General features: G+C 43.0%; 1 protein-coding gene across 1 annotated transcript in view; it reads left to right on the top strand.

Annotated features, from left to right (window-relative positions):
• The first annotated feature begins 20,949 nt into the window (after positions 1 to 20,949).
• MUSK (muscle associated receptor tyrosine kinase) overlaps positions 20,950 to 23,883 on the top strand; it is an 88,087-nt gene continuing 85,153 nt past the window's right edge. The window contains 1 exon segment of the mRNA XM_032764946.2: positions 20,950 to 21,073. Within this exon segment, the coding sequence (XP_032620837.1) occupies positions 20,995 to 21,073 (79 nt within the window). The 5' untranslated portion in view covers positions 20,950 to 20,994.

Below are 23,883 nucleotides of genomic sequence, written 5' to 3'. Positions count from 1 at the left end.
CCTGCGCGGAGGACCAGCACAAGTTTTATGCATTATGAAGTCCTCAAAATAGTGCTTAATAGAACTCACAAAGGCCTTTTGATAGTATTCTGCAGAGATGAATTTCACTACAAGCACTATACCGCTTCCAAAGCCGACTCAAGTCTATGGAAATCTTTCCGTTGACTGCAATCGGCTTTGGATCAGGCCCTCAATTTGTATATTTCTGTTTCATTTTGTTAGCACACTAATTTGCATTACACTGTACATCCAAATAGGTTGATCACAGGAAAGGCATATAGGCGAATTTTCAGATGTGACTCTGGCTTATTACATTGTGGACACTTGAGGAGATCAATTTAAAAAAAGGAAAACTGGATTATATTAAGAAAAAAAGACCTACAGCAAGGACACAAATTAATTTCCATCTGGTCATTATGACTCACGAGACAGCGTGCCGGCAACATTGCGCAAAAGAGGTCCATTGAAGTAGTAGTAATCATTTCCATTGCTAATGGTTACTCTGGCTCAACAGCGTTTACAGGTTTTGTTAAGTTGCCGTAAAACAAACACTGCAGGGAAATAAACATGGCTATTTTACCAATATAAGCAGACCCTTCTCTGTTTAGAAAACAAAATGGATTTTTTCCCCTATCCTTGCACAAGAGATGTCAGGATGTCCAGTGAAGAAAGTCAGATTTAGACAGACTTTCAAATGGATTTGCAAAAAATTCTTGCTGTGGTATATGCAAACCTATTATTCCAGCAGCACCTAATTGCGACCTGGAATATTGAATCGCAGTGACACTTGGGTTTGGCTTCGCTGCCCCTAGCAGCCAAGTGCCACCCTTCCATGACGGAGGGGTGGCTGGGTCAAACTTGGGTCCCAGTGTGCTAGGCACTGGGAAAGACAATCCTTTTCCCTTAGTCCTTTATTTAGAAAACAAGACTTACAGAAAACAAAAAGATTTTTTTTAAATGGATCAGAACCTCAGGTGGTATAAATCAACATACTACCACCAAAATTAATTATACCAGCTGAGGATCAGCCCCTTTATTTTCCTCTGAGATGCAGTAAAGTCTAGAGGTTAGAGTTGGGGACCAGGGGCACAAAGAGAATTGGGTGCCTAAGCACATCATTATTTTTTAACTATCCAATACTGACAAGTGCACCACTGCTAATGATACTGTACCCCACCAAGGAAGGTTCTCTCCTGCCCTTGGGAAGAACATATTTTTCCATCAGAATGCAGACGGATTTTTGTGTAGTTTCAAACCAGAGCATTTATAATAATTCAGTGAATCAATTAAAACAGGACCTATCCTGACAGAGAGATTGTCGCAGACAAAACTAATTTTTGATGAAGTTTTACAATGGTAACGATTAACCGTATGATTACAGTAATTTAGCTGTACAGCAAAAACCTTAGACTCTACATGTAATTTATAAGCTTGTTGACAACTGTAGCGGGTCAGGCACAACAGTGCCCCTTTGTGGCAGGAGTAGGATGGGGTGCCGATGTCTCACCACTCTCGAGTCACTAGGTCTGCCTCTCTGCAGGCGGTCAGTGGCGGCCTCTTGGCCTTCCTCTTCACTGTCACCCCTGTTGGGTGCAGTAGCGTGGCCTAGCGGTCAGAGTCTATATAACCTCCCTTACGGGCAGGATAGCGCACCCTAGTGGCCACAGTCCATGTAAACCCCTTACAAGCGGAGTAGCACAGCCTAGCGGCCAGAGTCCATATACACCCTCCTATGAAAGGGGTAGCATGGCCTAGCGGCCAGAGTCCGTATATGCCCCCCCATACGAGCAGAGTTGCGCAGCCTAGTGGCCAGAGTCCATATAACCCCCCTTACAAGCGGGGTAGCATGGTCTAGCGGCCAGAGTCCATATACACCCTCCTATGAACAGAGTAGCACAGCCTAGCAGCCAGAAGCCGTATATGCCCCCCCCTCCCCGAGTGGAGTTGCACGGCCTAGTGGCCAGAGTCCATATAAACCCTTTTATGAGCAAGGTAGCATGGCCTTGCAGGCAGAGTCTGTATACACCCCCCTACGAGCGGGGTCGTGCGGTCTAGTGGCCAGAGTCCATCTAAACCCTCTTACGAGTGGGGTAACACGACCTAGCAGCCAGAGTCTATCCAAGATCCCACATGCTTCGGGGGTGAAGGGGTAGGGGGACTCAGGCCTGCCCTCTCCACTAAGCCCCGACCCAGGGCCCTATTAGTGGCAAGCTCTCCTTGCCCCTTGCTCGGTGCGGATCCGCCCACAACACTATGAGCGTCACCACAGTTCTAACACTGGGGAGGGTTTAAGAGCTAATGCCCCATCCATTACCCTCCCATTCTGTGCTCTCCTTCATGGGGACATGGACTGGCACAGTCTCAGAGTCTGCTTCCCACTCGGTAGTCTTGTGTTCACAGCAAAGTTAACTTGAGTTATTACTTGAGTGTTGCCCTTAACTAGAGTCCTGTCCAACAAAAACTTTTAACTCAAGTGTGGCGGTGCTTTTTGCTCACGTTTGCTAGCCCCTTAGGGGGTCGAGGCTACAGCTTGAGTTAGTACAACTCCTCAGCTGCTAACTTGGTCACTCTGTATCAAGGACACAGGTTAACTCCATTTTCATGCTACTAGCCCTCCAGTGCCTTCCCGCCTTCCCCCCATGTCCCCAGAAAGGACAGACAAGGTCTCCCACGATTCACTGGGAGAGATTCATACAGTCGCCCCGCTCAGTGCAGTGCAAAGAGCCGCAGGCTTGGCCCCCAGATATCTAAGTGTCAGACAGGAATGAGTTCGGTGTGGACACCGCAGCTTGAGTTCATTTCACAGTGTGGCTGTTCTCACTCAAGATAACCTGAGCGAACTCTACAGTGATGATATACCCTGTTCTGTGACTCAGTGTTGCTATCCCACACAATGGAGGAAGGGAGCACCTCCGCTGTGCAGCGTTGTATGGCCAGGTCACAATCCTGACCTTAATAATAATATTTATAGATACAGATAAAGGTTGTGTTGTATCTTTTCCTTATAGGCACTTCTCTGGCACTTGGGCAGTAGTATCTCAGCACCTCTCTAGACCTCATCTCTATCTAATTCTTTAGACATCTACCCAGCTAGAAACACCACAAGCACAGAGCTCTGCAAAATGAATATGACCATAATGTGTTAGACTTTGCTGAGATCTCAGCGAAAATGAGAAAAAAATACTTCAATGCTGCATTAGAAAGGAAAAGGATGAGATCATAATTCTACGGGTCTTGCCAAAGGTGAACAATTGCTGGAGCCTTTACAGGAATGGAAACCAGCTATCAGAAGTCAATATGAAAACTTGAGTTATGCAACTATGGCCTGGGCTACACTAGGGGGTTCGAACTAAGATTCATAACTTCAGCTAAGCTATTCGCGTAGTTGAAGTCGAAGTATCTTAGTTCAACTTACCTGGCTGGCCTCACGGTGGCGAGTTGACTGGCATGGCTCCTCCGTCGACTCCACTTACTCCTCCTGCCAAGGTGGAGTACAGGCGCCGATTAGCAGATTGATTTATCACATCCAGACGAGACCGATAAAGTGATCCCCGCTACATTGAACAGTACCCGCCGATCCGACTAATACTTCAGATGAAGTTTAAGAATAAAGCAGGGGGGGAGGGTTTAGTAGGGGTTCATGGGCACAATCACACCCACAGCAGCTCATGTTCTGTGGGGCCCAGCTCTCTGCTCCAGGCCCTGAGATCTGGTGCAAGGGACTGCAGTGCTACTCAGGTTTGGCCCAGTCACCCCTCTGCCATGATAGAGGAGTGGCCGGGCCAAACCTGGGAGGTGCTGTGACCCTGCACATCAGGTCACAAAGCCTGGAGCTGGGAGCTGAGCCCACATTCTGACCATCACAATGCACATTTTGTATGTGCAGTTACCATTTTGTTGTGTTCTCTTAGACAGTGTTCTAAAACCATTATATAAAATCAAGGCTATTTTTAGCTCATATTAGTAATTTGAAATCAGTCAGACTTGGATTAAATCACAAATGAAGATTATCTATATTAGACTCCTCAGAGAATGATGAACTATAGATAAATATATTTTGCTGCTGTGTACACCAAAAAAGTCTCCAGGGCTTTTTAGTGTATAAGATTTTTATGTCCCTGAGTATGATTTCTTTTCTTTAGGTCTCTGAATATTTTTCTAACCTTTTAGACATGTTTCTCTAATATTTAGCCTGAAAATGCTCATTGCTCTTCAATATATGATTCCTAATTGTCTGTGAACTATTCAACTTGAACCACAAAAGTATTCAAAATCATTTTAGGACTGAAACCAGAAACCAGAAGAAGTTTGCCTGCATTTTTGTCCATGGCTGATGCTTGCATTTTCTTGTTTCAGGAGTCCAACGTGTACTGTATTTTGCATGCACAAAACTTGCACACAGAAAAGTGTTCCCAAAACTTTCGGGATTGATCCAGAGCCACCAAGGTGAATGGGAGTCTTTGCATTGACTTCTATGGGCTTTGGATCAGGACCTTAGAGACCACTCTTGAATAAGTGACCCTTCGGGCATTTTATCACTCAACTGTTGCTTTATTTTTAAAAAAACATTTTCACACATGTAATAACTGAAAGCTGTGGAACCAATCTATCTGACTATATGGAGATGTTGGAGTCCTACTGGCAAATTTAAAACCATTCAGTCATCCCAAAGAAATCTGAAAATGCAAAAGCATCATAGAAGCTTCCAGATGGTGACTGTATTTCAATTTTTGTAGTCTTCTCCTTCCTCTTTACTCAACATCCAAATGAGAGACAGTGACAGAATGTGAAAAAAATGCCTAAGGAAACTATTTCGGTGCATCCCTCTTCTTTTTCAGAGCAGCAAGGTTTATACCATATTCTGGGCTTTTCTTTTCATATTTCATTTGCTGTGGATTTGAATGTGTGACATGTGGTTCCTTGTGTGCCATTAATAACAATACAATACATCTTAGAAGGCCAAACTACAGTACAAACTATGGACACAGCATCGCTGAAATGCAGTTACCTCTGGAGTGGAGGGTGACAATGAACTCTTGCACCGCCTACTGTGCAGTAGGGAAATTTTGGGCAAGAACACTGGGGCAAACACTCTCTGTTTTAGCAGATGGATATTCCCTCTCAGTTACTGTTGCTTTGGGTCTTGGGCCATATGGTCAATAAATTAACATGTCACTTCTTGTGTTACAATGCATGTCTGTGTTATTAAATTACATAGCACTGAGCCACACATTGATATACTCCAGTGCTTGAATGCCAAAACCAGTCAGATTTGCTTGACCATATCACTTATGGTAGGTATTCTATCCATCTAGTACTAACATAGAGGTGGGGAAACTATGGCCCACGGGCCACATCTGGCCCGTGGGACTGTCCTGCCCAGCCCTTGAGCTCCCAGTCGGGGAGGCTACCTCCACCCCCACAGCTTCAGGTGTCATGCCACCAGTGCTCTGGCCCGCCTCTCCTGCCAGGCAGCACGGGTGGCGTGACTGGCTCCAGTTGGACAGTGAGCTCCTGGTGCTCTGAACGACATGGTAAGGGGGTGGCAGTGGGGGTTTGGAATCATGGGCAGGAGGTTCCGGGGGCAGTCAGGGAACAAGGGGCATTGGATAGATGTGGGAATCCTAGGGGGAGGGGGAGCTGTCAGGGGGCGGGGGTGTGGATAAGGGTAAGGGCAGTCAGGGGACAGGGAGCAGGGGGGGTTGGATAGGGGGTGGGGTCCTAGGAAGCGGTTAGGGGCAGGGCTCTGGATAGGGGTCGGGACAGTCAGGGAACAGGGAGGCTGGATAGGGGGTGAGGTCCCATGGGGCAGTTAGGGGCAGGGGTGTCCCAGGAGGAGACAGTCAGGGGACAAGGAGTGGGGGGGGGTTGGATGGATCAGGGGTTCTGAGGGGGGCAGTCAGGGGGTGGGAAGTGGGAGGGAGCGGATGGGGGAGGGGGCCAGGCTGTTTGTGGAGGCACAGCCTTCCCTACCCGGCCCTCCATACAGTTTCACATGCCAATGTGGCCCTCAGGCCAAAAAGTTTACCCATCCTTGTACTAACATGTCTACTTGCAGCAAAACTTATGGAACATCTGCTTAAAAAAATACAATTCGTGCGCTTTGGATCAAATCATTTGGCAAGATTTGATTAGTGACTGATACACCTTTGTAGATTAAAAATTAAACAGCCTTACATGGACTTTAAATCTACATTAGAAAACCTCTTGGCTGTAAGTGTATAAAAGTCAAATTACAGTTCTAGGACCCTAATTTATCAACTTATTCCAGCTTCTCTGCCTTTCAAACCCCATCTATATTACATGAAAAGAGTAGGCAGCTTCCTCTGACCATTTTACCAGGAGGAACACAACTAAGAAACAGCTAATTCTTTTCACATAGGGCACTGAACAGACAATATACAGTAATAGCTTCTGGTGACTACTAATCTGGGCTGGATTAGAATGCGTGGAGTAATGACAAAAGATAGTGTAACATCCTCCCAAACCCAGGAGCCAGCCTGTCCTCCTTTGAACACTAATTTGGTGCCAGATTGTGACTGGCCCCTGCCTGCATGCAAGGTAGGATGGATACAAGAAGTCTTTCCCACCTTGTTATCTCACACTAGGATCAGTGATGGTTGCAGTCTCTGGACTTGAGAGCGCACAGGAAGTACTGCCATCAGGCCCCCCAAAGAGAATATGTAGGGCCAAAGCTCGGCCCACCTGTATATCAGCCCTCCAGAGCCGACTGGGAACACAGGGAAGATGCTGCATGCAACCTTCCTTCAGACTGAAGTGGCATAATCCCTTCCCAAGCTCCCTGATGGGGCAGTGCAGCTTTACAGCAGACATCACTCATGGCCGTGCTTACCCGGCAAGTGTAGGCCCCTGGGTGTAAAATCCTAACATCTCACTCAGCCACCACATAAGGCTAATACAATTTCATATTGTGACATATCAGGGTATAATCTAGACCAATGAGCAGCTGTGTCACCCCTGACCTGAAACCTTGTGTGCTTTACAATGCTTGCTGCAGTAACTCCCACCTGGTGCACTCGCGAACAACCTTCCAGCATGCAAGTCACACCCTGAGCATCTGTGCATAACTGCAGCCTGCCAGCCACACTTGGCTTACACTCGGTTCTCACCAGCCTCGGTTATACTGCAGGGTGACCCCAGCACTCCTCCAGTCCCAGATTTCCCCCCAGAAATGTATGTCCTGTACTACACAAAACATTTTAAGTCTGTTATTTCTTTAAAGGAATAATATGCCAGCTAAACATCTCAAAGAGTTATTCAGAAGCTTCAATTTAAACACACTGGATAAGATAAAACAGCAAAACAAGTTAATTAACTACAAAGAGAGAGATGTAATAAAATTCAGAAACGGTTACAGGAAAAATAAAGATAAGACGTTTGATAATGCTTAATTTAACAAACTATATCAGATTCAAGCCAAGTTTCTCACCACATGTTTTCAGCAGTCTTACTGACCAACCTTGCAGGTCAGGACCCCCTGCCCCATACCCCAATGCTTGCTTCATTTGTCACTTCAGGTGCAGTGAATGCAATGGGCAGCGAGAGAGAGAGAGAGAGACGGGTGCTGTGGGGTGTTTGTCCCTCCTTTTTATAGTTTCCGTTCCTCTCTTGAAAAACATTTCCAGCTGGGCACTAGGAGACAAAGAGTTTGTGTGGAAGGATGTTTCCTGCTGGCTTTCCTCACCTGTTTGAGTTTCCTTTGTTTCCCTTCCTGCTTGATGACGCTGTTTATTGCTTAAATGCAAATTAAGTGGAGCACATGTTCCTGTGTTTGCTAACCTCAGTTTGGGCACGGCTGTGGTAGGGAAATGTTATGATGTTGCCACATATTTTATTAGGACGATACTGACCAACAAATTATGAGTTTTCAAAGGATAATTTACAAGACATGCCTTGTACAAAAATTAGTACAGCAGCCTTTAGGGTGTGAACACGGGTACATTCTGTCACACATATAAGCTCTTAGATGACAACATTGGACACGGGTTCTACAGAGAGGATCTACCAATATTTCATTAAGGGGGGCGTCCAAAACAATCTGGAATGTTGAAGGAATTTGGAATCTATTCACTCTTTCCCATAATATATCCCAGGCTAGAAGCAGCACCATTTGGCAAAGAAACCACTATGAAGTGCACTTGCTGGAAATGTTGATGCTTGCTTTCTGAAAAACGCACTGTATACACTGACAGCGTGGCATGGTGTGCAATTTGTGCCGTCTAACCTGGTGTGTGGGGAGAGGAGATTTTGCAGGGGATTATGCATATTTATCCTTCCCCAGGAAAATACTTTGGGAGGATGTGATACTTGGTGCGATCTGGCACTTCCCAGAGGCCAAACCATTTGCTCATTAGAAGTCTGTGTATGAGCTTCAGTGATGAAAGCTTGTCTCAGGCTGGATAATTTATCAGTATCTAGAGAGGGGGTGACTCCCTCAAAGGCTGAGAACTCATCATAATCTTCTCTTCAGTCTGGTGGAGAGATTCTACGGTCTCTAGGAGCCCTCTCAAGCTCAACACTGTGGTTAAAGAAGTGGGCCTGAAAGTTAAATCACAGAGCCCCAGAAGACCTCAGTGTCAATTAGCTGGTGGTAGTAGTAGCTTAAATCCACACCAGAGACAGTACTAGTGGCTGTAACTATTAGTGGCAATATCAGAAACAGCACAACTGGCCCCTTCTCTTACTTATTCAATGAATTTTGTTATGTTAAAAGCCAAGTTGTTTCCATATATACACACAAATGACTAATCTGAATGTCATCCCACACATAAATATAACAACATGACCATCTGAAGGGAATGACATGCCTAAGAGATTTAGGAGCACAAGTCCCTTTGAACACAATGAAACTCATGCTCCCAAGCCTCTTAGGCACTTATGAAAATCTGTCCCTTAAGTTACGTTAACTTTTTCATTGTAGAGTTATATCAAATTCCCATTAAATTCAAGGGAAGTTGTTTCAATGATTGCCGATCAGTTGCTAGGTAATTTTAAGTGAATCCACCACCTAAGATCACTATCATGCAATAATTAATCACACAAGTACCTCCACTGAAATTAATGAGATGAATAACATGAGTAATGACCACTTGTGTGAATGAGGATTGCAGGAGTGTTGCCAACTCTTGTGGTTTCACTGTGAATCTTGTGATATTTGGTGTTTTCATTAATGCCCCAGCTCCTGGAGACATGTGATTAGGAGGGCATCTCAGCTTCACTTAAAATATAATTAAATAAATTTCTAGCCCTTATGGTTGTGGAGAAAAGCTTGAAAATGCGACCTTAAAGGCTCAAACACTAGAAGGAAAATAAAAAAGACCTCAACTTATTGTATTTTTTCCAAGGCCTGGCTTGCGATGTTTGAATATTTGGGGTTAGTAATACTGTGATTAACCATACATTTTGACCAAGAATGCTCAAAAAATTATTTATTTATGTAGTTAAAAATTTATTTCAGTTTCCAGATTTAGGATTGGTGCCTTTGCTTAATTCAGGGATTTCTTCTCTAATGTTTCATACAGTGTCTTATTATATTCCCAAAACCACCACTCCTCCCCGCCCCCCCGAAAAAAACAGCCTGAGTCACCCATCAGGCGAAGTTTCTTAATAAACACATTTCCTAAAATGCTTTTTTGGTTTCAAAACATCACTCTTTCACAAGAAAACACACTGCTAGAAAGGTCAGTTTTAACTAGATTTCCATGAAGTGTCCTTGGTTAGGTTGCAATACAGCTATTAGAGAAATAATGTTTCATGTCATCCCCTGCTTCTCCTCCTCACACACAATAATTTGCTTGCCTCGTGTCCAGGAAGGAAAGAAATTCTCTCTGTAAGCATAACGTCCTCCTACTGGAGATCTCCATTCTATGGCCCCATGCAACAAACAATTCTGTCTCCCACATTCACCCTAACCTGGATGCTGCCATGTGGGGAGGGGACACAGTGCTGGAGGGGTCCACTGGGGGACACAGAACATGGGTCAGGGGAGGGAGAGGGAGACAACAATGGGACATAGAGCATGCGGGGGAGGGGGAAGTATCCTGGGGCCCTCTACCTACTCAACTGACTTAGGCAGGAGTAGCCCCAGGGCTGGGGCTAGGGTGGAGCTGTGAAGAGAATCAGGGATGAACCCAGTTCAAGCCTAATAGTCCCCTTGTCTCTGCTGGGTGTAGAATAGAATTTCACACTCATTTGCTGGATAGAGGTTGTAATGAATGAGCAGACCAGCTCTGGGGGCTAGACATGCAGGAAAGGAGCATGACCACTTGTGACCTGCTGCATCCCACAGGCTTTTTGACAAGCTCAGGTGCTATGTTGTTCTGGCCATAGTAAATCCCCCTTGTGATTTCAGTGGCATGTTAGATTCTGCCTCTCATTCTGTCCTACATGACTAGGAATGGTTAAAACAGTTGTTACATTGCACCTTAGAGATGGTTGCATTTCAATGATTCCTGACTTCAGCAAGAGCTTCAAACACACAGCAAGGACAGAATTTGGCCTACAGTTTGTAGTCTGCTTATGGTGAGGCCAACATATGCATTGAAGGTCCCCTGAAGGAGTACTTAGCCTCAGTGATATGAATCTCAAAAGTGAACAGTGATTTCATTTGCAGCTTCCTTCACACATGTTTTTAGTGTCAATCAGTTGTAGCTCTAACTGGATCTAATAAGTTTTATAGTTTTGTTCCATTACTCTTGATCCAGGATATGTCTAATATCTTGGTTTGAGGGCTTCTTCGCTGCTAGGTATTTAGAGGTACTGGCTGATTAAATTTCCATCCGTCTGCATCTCTTTCCTTTTTCCCCATGAAACATATTCAAAAAATTTGGAAGAAATATATTGCTGTCATGATTTAGGGCTTGTCTACATTGGGAAATATCCTGGAACAGTTATCCAGTACTTTGGAAGTGGATTAAGCTAAGCCACGCCAGGGCACTCAGTATGGAATAAGAGTGCCCATACAGGGAGTTAGTGCAGAATAGCTATTGCGCTTGGAAACTGATGCCCTGGCTCATTTCACAATATCTTCCCCATGTAGATAAACCCTCAGAGAAATCACATCCCCCAGCTCATCCTGTTCAGAGGAGACTCTTGTGGGAAGAACGGATATAGCAATAGTCACGTCTCTTCTGAGATACCTGCATCAAATTTTAATTTTTGCTCAAAGTGAATTTGGTCATCCTCTACATCTTTGATCTTTAACACAGATCAACATTTTCAAATTTGGGTGCCTTAACTCTGGCAGCTAAATCCAGACTGAGTACCTAAATCAGATTACTAATTAGAAACTCTGAAAGAGATCTGCTCTCATTGTTCACAGCTTTTGGGTCTTTCTGGACTTCTGTATGTTAGTGGATATCCCAAAAGTCCCACTACTATCTTTGAATGGCCAAGAATTTTCCCCCTCCCCACCTATTGGAAATCAGATTTAGCTATAGCAATTCATATACTCACAGCCTCCAGCCTCGATCATTACAGCTCATTAGATCTAGGACAGAGGCCACACCCCCTGAAAGGGCTCCATTTACTACAACTTGCAGCATCCCCTCCAAGGTCGTTGCAAACCTATCACCCTAGTGCTAAGATATATGTGCCCTGTTGAATCCAGAGTACAGTTCAAGGTCTCAGCCTTTACATTCAAAGACCTCCACGGAGTATGAAATAAAACAAGATGTCCCTTACACTTTGTATGCTCCGGTTACCTGCATGTTTTCTTGAGCTGTCAGACATTACATGGGTGAAATCCTGGCCCCATTGAAGTCATTGAGAGTTTTGCCATTGTCTTCGATGTGGCCAGGATTTCAACCCAGAAATTCATTTACAGATGGAGAGAAAGGGTGTCTTTTACTCAAGTGCACCCTTTCGTATAGCCTTATCCACTGCATAAGAACAGAACCTTTTGCCACCCGTGAGACTTATTCTTGTCATGTTGTGATAGCTACTGTGCTGTTAAAGTGGCATTCGTGGTTCCTAAGACCTATATGAGTCATTCCTACATTGATGACTATTACCAACTGGTAGGATTCCTCAATGCTCATGCAGAAAATCTTACTGATCCCATCACTGTTCATAAAAATGTCATCATAGCTGACTTGGTCCTCGGTTGCACAGTCCCTGGAAGGGCCTCTCTCAGAGGCTGGGCCTCATGCTTACAGATAACAGATGTCCAGCAAGGGACACATGAGATTTCAGTTTGACAGAAGTGGCTTATGCGCCAGAGGACATATAAATGTATCAATCTACTACTAGGAAATCCCCCTCCTGCTACATACACACATGCACGCACCAGGCTCACCAGCTGGAGCAAATTAAAACTGGAGGGGGAAAAAACTCAACCCTTGTGTAATTCCACTGGAGTCAATGAAGTTACACCAGGGATGAATTTGGTCCAATGCTTTTTTATATGCCAAGACACTGCAAAGCTGTCACAGAAGAGGCAAATATTATGATAAATCCTTAGCTGAAGGCTTGCAGCAGGAGAATCACTTAGCAGCACAGTTTACTATGAGTTCATATTAAACTATTTTGGGAAATGAAGCCCAGCATTACTCACTAATCATGTGGCTGCTGGAACAAGGTGCTGCTGCCCTTGTCATCATAAAGAATGTGGGTTACACAGCTCCTCAAGAAGGTTCATTTTGCTTAAAGGTGTTGGTATGTTTGATGGATCTTGGGGTACCTAGGACTGTGAGTCACCTTGCTACCCCTTGCCTCCAGCAGGAGGGAGTTTTGCTGGTGGTAACTAGATGTTAGCTCCAGGGCCAGCTCCAGGCACCAGCGAAGGAAGCAGGTGCTGGGGGTGACCACGTCTGGGTCTGCGGAGGCAATTCGGCAGTGGGTCCTTCAGTCCCTCTCTTCCTCTTCGGCGGCACCTCAATCGGGTTTTTCTTTTTTCTCTCTCTCTTTTTTTTTTCTCGCCGCTTGGGGCGGCAAAAAAGCTCGAGCCGGCCCTGGTTAGCTCCTTACCACCACCAGCCTGTTAGCTACAATCACTCTCCTCTGGATTAACAATACGTGCGCCTCAGTCCCTGACGTCCTTTGAAGTGTTGCTACAAAAGAGTTGCTACAGAAGTGGGAAACATCTGTTAGCCTTAGTGGGTGAGTCTAGAAGTCTGCCGACCCTTACCACATTGTTCAGGAGGGACTCCTACAAAAAGAACTCTCCTTTTCAAGTAACAGCAATGCTTTCATATTTGTACTTCACTTTCTGTTATTAAGAGAGTGGTATTACTTCTCCATCTCCAAGAACAAACATAATCGAGACAAAAAAAAGCTCTTGGCTACACGCTGAAAAATACCATTATACACACAAACAGCAGAGCTGTGCAGATCTTGTGGTTTCCCTTTACAGGAGTCTGTGTCCATTTTTCTCTCTTGTTTTGTTCCTTGAAGATTCACATAGCCAATGTTTTGGTTTGAGCTTGGATTAGCTCAAAATCTCAAAGTGAAACTTGGTCAAAATTAGAGACTTGCAACCTTGAGAAACTTGCAAATTTCACCAGATTTTGATGCACCCCCATAAATCAGCCCATGTTCTCTCAAAACTGTGCACAAACTTCCTCCAAAGGGCCAGATTTTTAAGATACTTGGCTCATAAATATGCAGATAGATGCCTAAGGGAGTTTACAAAAAAGTGCTTAGCTGCTTAACTCTCATTGTGGGAGGTTGGCACTTTAGAAAATCCCATTACACCTATCTGCATCTTTAGACACCAAAATACATTAAAAAAAACTAGCCACATGCGCGTCAGGTAACTTTTTGAAAAACCTGGTCTGGATTTACAGGTTGCAGCAAACCCTGAAACCTGTGACTTATATGAACTTTCATGCTCAGCTGTGAATATTTTGCACAGTTCTGGTTGCTGTCATTCACACTATCAAGATATTAAGCAGGACAAACTTACAGGGCGAAACTCAGCCCATTCAAATCAGTTGTATTTTCCTGTTCTGGAGCTAAATTTGACATGCAAAACAGTACAGTAAATACAAAAGGAGCTATGTTTTGCTTTTATTATATAGTTGACTAGGGCTAGTTGAAAATTTGTCATCAAAACTGTAACATAAGTTAATCTAAAATGTTTGTGAAAAGCGTCTGCTTTCAACAGAAAATTTAGATTTTTTTTGTCAAACCTCCCCTCCCCTTCCCCACAAACATCTGAAAACGGAAATATTTCAGTTTGGACATGCAGTTGCAATGTTGCATGGGAGTTGTAGTTCAGTTGCCTTGTGTCTCCATTGTTTTCCATGGAAAATGTACAGAAAATAATTTATTTCATTGTCAAAACTTTCCAAGAAAAAGCCTATTTTCCAACCAGCTCTGTTGGATACGTCACTTAAACATTCACAATACTTTTAATGTCATCATCCTAGTTCCTCTGCAGCACCCCCTGGAGGTGTGACAGGTTATGTACTTACTTGGTTTATGGTCACTCAAACTGGGGCAGTTGGTCACCCAGGAACTGAATATGAGCCCCCTGGCTGAGTTCCTCTGGAGTTTATCCCTTCCAGGGTACGAGGAAAGAAAGAAAAGAGCAAAGACACTGGAAAAAAGAAAAGGAAACAAATAGCCAGTCACAGACAGACAAGCCACTGGCCTCTCTTCCTTCTGAGGGGCCTTGGGCAAGCCACAATCCAGCTCGATGGCCACAAAGAGCCTGCCTTCATTTCAGGGAACTTGAACCATCCATAGGAAAGGAAACAGGCTCTGCTGTCTTTCACCAGGCCTGCTCCCTAGGCACCAGGAAGCTAAACACTCTATCCTGCTCTCACAGCTGCCTCCTACTGACTACTCCCCTTTTGAACTCTTCCTCCACTCTTGACATAATGTGCAGGGGTGGCAGTAATCCCTTTCTAGGCTACTGTGGGGTTTGTACACTCACCACACTTAAAGGTCTGAAGCATGACACGCTCACAGGAGACAATGGACCTTGCAGGGCCAGATCCACCACTGATGTAAAGAGGCTTAGCTGCATTAAAGTGAAGTTAGTTTACAATAGCCAAGCTACAAAGGCCTTATGCAAAACCCACTGACATTAATAGAAAGGCTCCTATTGACTTCACTGGCATTTAGACCAGGTCCTACATGCTGTACAGGTGCGTAGGAAACCTAATTGATAGCTACATGGAATGAAACTGTTGAAAATGAAGTATCTTACCTGAGAGTGAGTATCTTAAGGAAAAAAAAAACAAGTAATGAATGGAAAAGCCAGGACAAAGTTTATGAATAAGGGACAGGAGTGCATAATGTTTTATGAACAGTACAAAATAATACATTTGGGTCAATGTATTTTCCTTTGCATGGTTATTGCTGAAAAGACACGACAAAGAGGATTCTATAAAGCCTTGATGCAGGACCAGAGACAGTAGGTTCCAAATACAGGATATCATTAAAAAAAGATCTAGCACACCTCACCTTAACTCACTGTTTTTCTGCCCTTGAGTGCCGTTCTTCCTTCACTTACGCACAGACTATCTCCGTTTTTCAATATGAAAACTGTTATCATGCAAGGCTCCTCCAGTTGTGTGCCATTGGTGTTTAGCTGCCAGTGCTTCTGCACTCATCCTGCTGCTTCCGAGGGACTGAAATTAACCCAGGATGCAGAGCCAGCCCAGGGTTCTCCTCCCCGCTTACTGCTCACCAGGGACTGTGCAGACAGAGTGGCTACGCATAAGAGTTCCTGTGCACTCCCTCTCTGATACAGAACATGACTGATGTAGAAATTAGAGACGGAGCTAAACCAAAACCCTAGAGCCAAGAACCCCTACACTCAAGTGAAGGCCAGAGCTGGTTCTAAACTTTACAGCATAAGCCCCTCTCTAGCGGAAATGACTGGGATGTCACAAAGGATTCTGGCTTCAAAAGAGAAACAGATGAATTATTAAGGAATAAAGATCACAGGTTATATTCTGCTCTCCGTTACACTTGCACAAGACCATTGATCTGAAGGGGTTGCAAAGGGGTAACTTAGAGTATCTGTTTTAATTCAAGTCTCCTTAGCTCTGCTGACATTTTTTAAAAATGCTGCGCATAGCCCAGAAGGACTGCACTGTTGCTCCCGTGCTGGGCTGCCTCAAGGCATGCTTACCTTCACTAGCAGAATGCATTACAGGGTGTAGCATTGTGTGGCAATTTACATCCATATTGGTAACGTGAAAACGGGAGGGGATACCCCTGATTTGGGTTTGAGATATGTCACCTGCAACCAGACAGATGTAACATGGCAAAGGTGACAGCATGATAGCACAGGGCAGCCACAGTTCAGGTGCACCATTTCTTGTTCCATTTCCATGACCCTTCATCTGCAGCCAGATAGAGCAGGAAACTGCCATATTGGTGATGGGACTTTTCAAGCTATAGAGTTTTCTCACATGATGTTAAAATGTTGCAACAGCTCCCAGGTCCCGTTTGATTCCACAGTGATATTACAATATTTCAGTGATGACACAACTGTGTTTCTGGGTTCTTTCCTGCTGAAAGGCGAATACGTTTCTGAACACTGGCCAGCAAGGAAACTAATTACTATTATTTTCGTGTTGCAATAGTGCCTAAGGACCACTGTCATAGGCCAGGACCCTCTATGCTACGTGCTGTGCTGTTCAAACACATATGAAACTGAGGCACTTATTTGTTCACATAGTAAACAAAATACTGTAAACTGAGGCACTTATTTGTTCACATAGTAAACAATATACTGTAAACTGAGGCACTTATTTGTTCACACAGTGCCTACCACAATACAAATAAGGTCTATTAAAAATAGTAACTGAAACAGAGCAACATTTTAAACTTGATGCCTAATGTTAGACACATGAATCCATACTGAGGCACCTACGTAAGAGTGGGGGGAATTATCAGAGGTGCTGAGAGTAAACTGTGACTTGGGAGTTCTGGGAAAAGACAATGGAACTTTATTTCCTGACTCCTGTCTGTTGGTGCGGTATTCACTCAATAACATCTACCGTCACCATCTGGTCAAGTTCAGGTTTACTTTATTTCTCAATGCTACGTGCTGCATGTATTTTGGCACCGGGATCTCTCTCAACATGATGTTTATCCTTAATGCATCCCAGTCCATTAAACACCTCATCATAGTCTTTATTACATTTTGCATAGATCAACCCCAATTACCATTTAAGTCTATGGAAGCTGCAAGCACTCAGCACATCTGAAAAATCAGGTCCTCTGTTTAAATAGCTAAAACTAGATTTGGGTATCCAACTTGAGGCACTCAGATTTGAGAAGTCTGGCCTAAGTCACACGGGAAGTCTGTAGTGGAGCTGGGAATGGAATCTAGATGGTCTATCTTCCCATATGATGCTTTAGACACAAGAGCATTCTGCTTTACAATGACAGATTTTATGTGAATTTTCAAACTTCAAGCTTTAATAAGTGATTTTCTTTTTATGCCTTGGAATCACATGCATCAGATTCCATCTTCTAGTCTAAGAGTCTGTATAATAAAATGCACTCTACATCGCTTTGTAAGGGGCCATCTCACTGTGCATTTGCGTATAAGGGCCAATTTTGCCAAATGGGAATGTACTGGGAAGTTCTCTATCACCACCAAAAGTGAAAGGGGTACTTACCTGATTTCCATGCAGGCTCTGCTTAATGGTTCTAAATGCGTCTCTGATTTCTCACTCATTGAGCTGTTGCACCACGTGACAGAGTGAGGGTTTCATAAATCAATGAGCATAGTGGCCCAGGAGTTTACAGTCCTCTTATTACATTTAGAGTCAGAAGGGCTGAAACTAGAGAACAGTGAACACCAAGCCTTTATGCACCTGCTTGGGGTGTCACTCTGTAGAGAAATCAAAACCACCACCAGCTGGCTCAGAAACACAGCAACAGCTTTCTTGTGGGACTGCTGCTGAGGATAACAAGGTTGTAAGATTTTCAGCAGAGTGAGGTTAAGCACTGGCAAGCTGGTACTTCACTGAGAAGAAATGTGAGGTCTCCCAGTTGAGGAAGGCCCATGTATAGTAAAGGATTAATCTGTAGTGATCTCCACATGACTATCTTAGCTGTATTCTTTATAGGAAAAGGGCACTGCTAGCAAAACTCAAATGTAATGTGTGAATCTTCTTCCCTCAGCTATCACTATGCAAACTCAGTTACATCCCGTAACTCCAGTGACCTGTGTAACAGGACGCAGTGCAAGGCTCGGTGTCAGCTTGCATGTCTGTGTTACTGTAGGGGATGGAGGAAGTATGAAAGTAAATGAAAGATGGTTCTCTCCCAAATTATACCAATTAAATGGAAATGTTTCAGGGTAAGGGGCTCTGTAGGGACTGAACTGACTTTAGCTTTGAAGTGATTCTCTTACAGCAGAATTGCATTCTCTGAGACCAAGACTCAGCATATACGTGTAAAGCCTAAGTTATTGCGCTTTTGTGTAGGGAACCTTTCCCCCCCGCTAGCCACATGCAGGCCATAGGGCTGAAATAGCTGCTTCTTTCTCTGTACTTCCACAACAGGAGGAAAGCGATTGAGCACTTGTAGTTTGTGTGACTGATGCCCCTATTTTACCATATGGGCCAGTCTCTCTGGTTGGACTACAACTCCCATGATACACCCCCCAATTGTGACTCCAATGAGCCACCAGTGCCATAGTCAGAGGGGAGACTGCATTGTAGCATGGGAGATGTAATCTGGTCAGAGAACCCAGGCCACAAGAGAGACTGGGGGCTTGAGGCACCTGAACTACACTACCACTAAATATAATGAAATAATTCAAAGTCTAACATAATCTCATCTCAAAATGAGAAGATTAAGAAGGACTTGACAGAATTATTCAGCATTATGAATGGCTGCCGCGGGGGGGGGTACCTCAGGGCGGGGGTTTGGGGACAAGGGAGGGCGCAAGGTGGAAGTTTCGCCTAGGGCGCGAAACATCCTTGCACCGGCCCTGCTTTCAAGGGGTTTGCATATTTCATTAACGTCTCAGGTAATGGACCACGGTCAAACATAGGACCCAAGATTAGATAGGTCAATGACCACGTCCACTATGACAGATCGTGTAACTTAAAAAACCCAGCACAATATATAGCAAGAGAGTTTTACAAGAATAATGGAAGTCTTAGATTCTATCTCTCGGCTCCCAACAAAGTTGATATTTGTCTAGCGTTATAATTTAAAAAGAGTTGAAATACTATGTTGAAATAAGAGTTTGGGCCAGGCTGCTGAGTTCAGACGCAAAGCCAATAATGTCCAGATTTGAGACATTATTTTGGTTTGGGCCCATTTTTCATTAAGATATTTTAAAATATATATGTTTTTCTTTATTGATGTCAAGGAAAAAAAAAGGCAAAATACAGACTAACACTACCCCCCGACACTACAAGCAAGATGTTTAAATTAAGACAGCACTTGGTATTCCTGATAGCAGGAATAACACCTTGCAGGCACTATGCACAAAGGGCATAGGGTGAGATTTTCATTGACCCCTCTCTGCTCCCATTGAAGTCTGTGATGCATCTACTACTGACTCCAAGGGAGCAGCGTTAAACTACCGCTGGTTGCTTTTGAAAATCCACCCTCAACTTTTTGTTATACCTGCTGACTTTGGAGGTTAAACGGTAAGTGGGAAGCTGCATTATATAGCTCATCGGAAGAAGAAGACTGGGAAGCGTTACGACGGAGTGTTAGAAATACATCCAATTCATTATCACTACACTTTTTCAAAAACAAATTTTTAAATAGACTTTACCAGACCTCACAGCATCTCCATAAAGCAGATTTAGCTAAGCATAACAGCAGCAGAAGAGGCCACCAACCATGTGGAGGGAGGGATAGCTCAGTGGTTTGAGCATTGGCCTGCTAAACCCAGGGTTGTGAGCTCAATTTTTCACTAATCTTGGGGTCCTCAATTTTTCAGGGCCCATCTTCAGGAAGTGAAGATACAATGAAGTAAATTAAAAAAAATGAGGCACCTAAAATTAACGGCCACTTTGAAAATTTTGAGACTAAACTTTCTAATCTGTACTGCTGGCATGGTTGGGACACATGCAAATACTGGGCATCTGCACATACAAATAAATATACAATAAATAAAAATTGGGTGCATATGTAAATGTTGTATTGAGGTTTCTTCAAAAAGTGCTTTGTTTTTCAATATAGATTTGGCTAATAAGAAGAAATCATTGAGATAGTCATGCCTAGATTTAACATGTATATTTCATAAAATGAATACATCAGCTGTTGCCTGAATTGACCACGCTGTTGCTGAGATTATAATGAAACACACTTGGTCCTCCAGAGCACAAATTGAGAAACTTCCCTTGATAGCTATTAATCTTTCACTTTCCCAAAGCTTGTATGGGTTCAAGAGTCTATTTGCAGGACATGACACTGCTTTCTCAGTTTGCTGCAACCAATCTGGAGAACTGACAGTCTCCTTGATAAACAAGACCAGCTTTCAGTTCACAGGTTCAAACATCTCGTGCTCTAGCAGATGTACATACTAAGCAAAAGAAAACTGCTCTCTGAACAGGTGGCATATTTCAGCTACTCACCAGGGATTATGACAAAAGAGAGAGAGAAGGAGAAAAAGAGAGCACCAAGTTGAAAGAAAATCCAGTGTCAATGACAAACATATGTATTACTAGTGTATTTACCTTGGGCTGGGGTAAAGGCTGGCAATTCGTGCTGTATGGGGTCAGGTTATTGTTTTGGAAAGGCATTTGGCCATTGTAGTCCACTCTCTTTGCTCAGAAGGAATTCTAAAGGGATTTGCTTTCTCTTATTTCATGAGCCCCACAGTTTCGTACTGACCTAAGTGGACGCACACCAGCTGGCCATGTCCATCACTGCAGCCACGTCTGAGAATTCCTGATTATAGTTAGATCCCATACACTCCGCAGCAGAGACAGTCATTAACTGAGGCACTTTGTAACAAACTATGGTTTAAAATGAAACCGGCAGGGAACTCAGTGCACTTTGCCTAAAGGAGCCTTGTATGATTCTGGATTAACCATGAAAGACTTAATGAACATTCCACTCGTACATATCTTCACCCTGGTGGCCTTCAGCTTAGCTGAAAAACTTCCAAAAGGTTTGTTTAAACAGCCTTTGTCTTCTCTTAGCTTTTGTGACTGGTTAAGGAGTTTTTATAAGGAGAGGTGAGACTTGTAAATCGGGACCCTGGTGTCATTACTGAAAACTGTATAAATGCACTGCTTTCAGTTTCACTAGTCTGGTCATTTCTTTATTGTCTTTAGAGGATAATGATGAAATAATCCTGCATTTCTACCTAAAGCTGAAGGGAGTTTATTTACAGATAGCACTTAGTGTCACTGTAAAGGGCAAGGATGTTCTTTGGGTCCAGTTTGCATAAGATGAGTGTTTGTCATGTCAAAGGAAGCTACTAAGACTTAGCTACTGATGGGTATACTATGTGTTAGGATTGAAAGATATATGATATTCTGGTGCATCTATGTATGTATATGTATAAATCATATTTGTCTATATAATGCATATATGTGTATATATAAAATGCCTACATAATGCATATATACACACATCACAATAAGTAGACAATATGAGATTCTAAAAATCAGTTCAGAAAATTCCGTGAGATGCAAATGAAACTTTTGTAATGGGACCTGAAGATTTACCATATGGGAACCCAACTGTCAGCTAGGCGAATGTAATTTTATTTTTTCATATTGATTATTTGGACCGGATCAAAATATACCATAAACTACACTGTCTCTGGAAAAAGAAATTTAACCCAAGAGGAAGCTGCTAGTCACCTATTATGCCAATAGCTCTGCCCAAGTCAAGATGAATACCTATAACCAGTGATGAGACTGTTTTGCTTGCTTTCCAAACATGTTGACATAGAAATTGGCACCAAAGTTTTGTATTAAGGCAGCAACACTAGATAAGTCTTGGAAAGAGCATGGTAGATACTAGCAAGACTGTGGAGACAAGAAAATAAAACAAGATAGAAATGATTTTTCTGATACCATCACGCAATGAAGACACATCTGCCCTTTCATGAAACATTTGCACTGGATTTTCTTTTTAAGAAAGCTAAACATCATGTTCATGTCGATTGTCATGTTTCACGAGCGAGTCTGAACATGTGAATGCAACCAAGTGTGCTGAAAAGATCATAAATAATATCTTTGATAGGTTTTGCAGCAAAGCTGGACCAGCAATGGTCAGAAATGCACCCAAGTACAGTTCATAGTTAGGGAAGTTTCACTATTTCCAAAAGTCTACAATGTTGGAATGGGGGTAAATTTTATTTTTCTGTTTCATTTGTTCACTTAAAAAAGTTTAATTTAAAAATAAACAACCCAGTACTCACAGATGGACTGAACTTAGAACAGGGTCCACTATCTTCTCACTGTAAGTAATGAACATTAGAAACTTTTAATATTGACTGTGAATCCTTTTACTACTTCCTAAACTTACCTGGATGCCCAGGAAAATGGCACCTGAATGGCCTTAAGGATGGAGAAGTTATATGTCTGATGAGGCTATCTAAAGTTATAATGTTATCTAAAAATGTCAGAAGCATAGTCCTGACTGACCTGTGTGCTACAGCACACAAAAGTGTTGGCTGGTTTCTCAAACCTAGGCATGAGGTACTGTGTATTTTTCTCAATTAATTTAAACATTGGCAATGTGGACACCATTTGATTTGATGTGATTTTCTGGCTGGAAAAGCACTGATTCTCATCAACACCAGGAGGTTTTTTTATGTCAATCTCTAAATAAGCACTAGTCACTGCCATTTTGGAGATCTCTCTCTGGACAGAAACAAAATGGTGGCCCGGCCTACAAATTACTGTGTCACAAAAACGCACCAAGTACCTCTTGGACCTGTGTCCTCCTTTTCTCTCATCCTAGCAAAATAAAGCTTTCTCAATCTTCTCTATTATCCCAACATTAAATTTTAATATGGGAAAATAAAGAGATAGGAAGGTAAGTGCAGGATACCCCCAGTTATTAACATTATTGTTATAAAGGCTTAGAAAGCAACAGAGGGCACTGTTAACAAGTTTTCTTTTAACTGTTTTTCTGATAGGTAAAATATTAGTTGTTTGGAGGCTATTCCCTATACATTTAGGGGTTAATCCTGCCCTGAGAGTTATGCCATTAATCTGAATGGGAGCTGGATTAGGCCCATAAAGCAGAATAGTGCTAGTGCCAATGGTAATTTATCCACAGTAAAAAGGTAAAATAAAGCTCTTTAATTGTGCCTACTGTATCTGTTTACTGCCTAATTCTTAGGGGATCTTGTTTTGCCTGATGAGCAAAGTACTATCAATAAAACATCCAGTAGATCAGCTGTTACTCCATTCTCCCTTAACATAGCTACATTTATCTCGTGAGTACAATCCCTATGCAGTATACAGTATGCATTTTAGTTAATTCATTAATTAAAGTAGCTTGAGATCAAAATGCACCATTCCCCAGGTCTAGGAATGCCAATATCATTTAAAATATTGCATACAAGAAAGCCATTGCAACCAACCCATCCCATAATAGGACCCAGCCATAAAATCTGATTTACAAAATAATGAAGTCCTCTTTAAAATGAGCAGACTTAGGGCAGAAAATGGACTAGCTACAGTAAATGACTTCAAAAAGTGCCTCTGGTGTGTGTTTTCTAACATTTCAAAACAATCATTTTCTTAACGTCTTCTTCAATAGGACCTGGAGTGAAATCCTGGCTTCACTGAAATCAGTGATAAAACTCGCATTGACCGTAACGGGGCCAGGATTTTACCCCAGCTGTAACACTTGCGAACAATGAGGAAGAGACTTCTTAGGCAGTAAGAAGCAAACACCCTGCATCTTTTAAAGCAGTGATAACCTGATGCAACTATCTTGTTTCTTTTAGCTGCA

This window comes from Chelonoidis abingdonii, chromosome 6, assembly GCF_003597395.2.
Source record: "Chelonoidis abingdonii isolate Lonesome George chromosome 6, CheloAbing_2.0, whole genome shotgun sequence".
Taxonomy (NCBI): Eukaryota; Metazoa; Chordata; order Testudines; family Testudinidae; genus Chelonoidis; species Chelonoidis abingdonii.
Note: the sequence above shows the minus strand (reverse complement) of the source record. Positions and strands in the feature narration are given on the sequence as shown.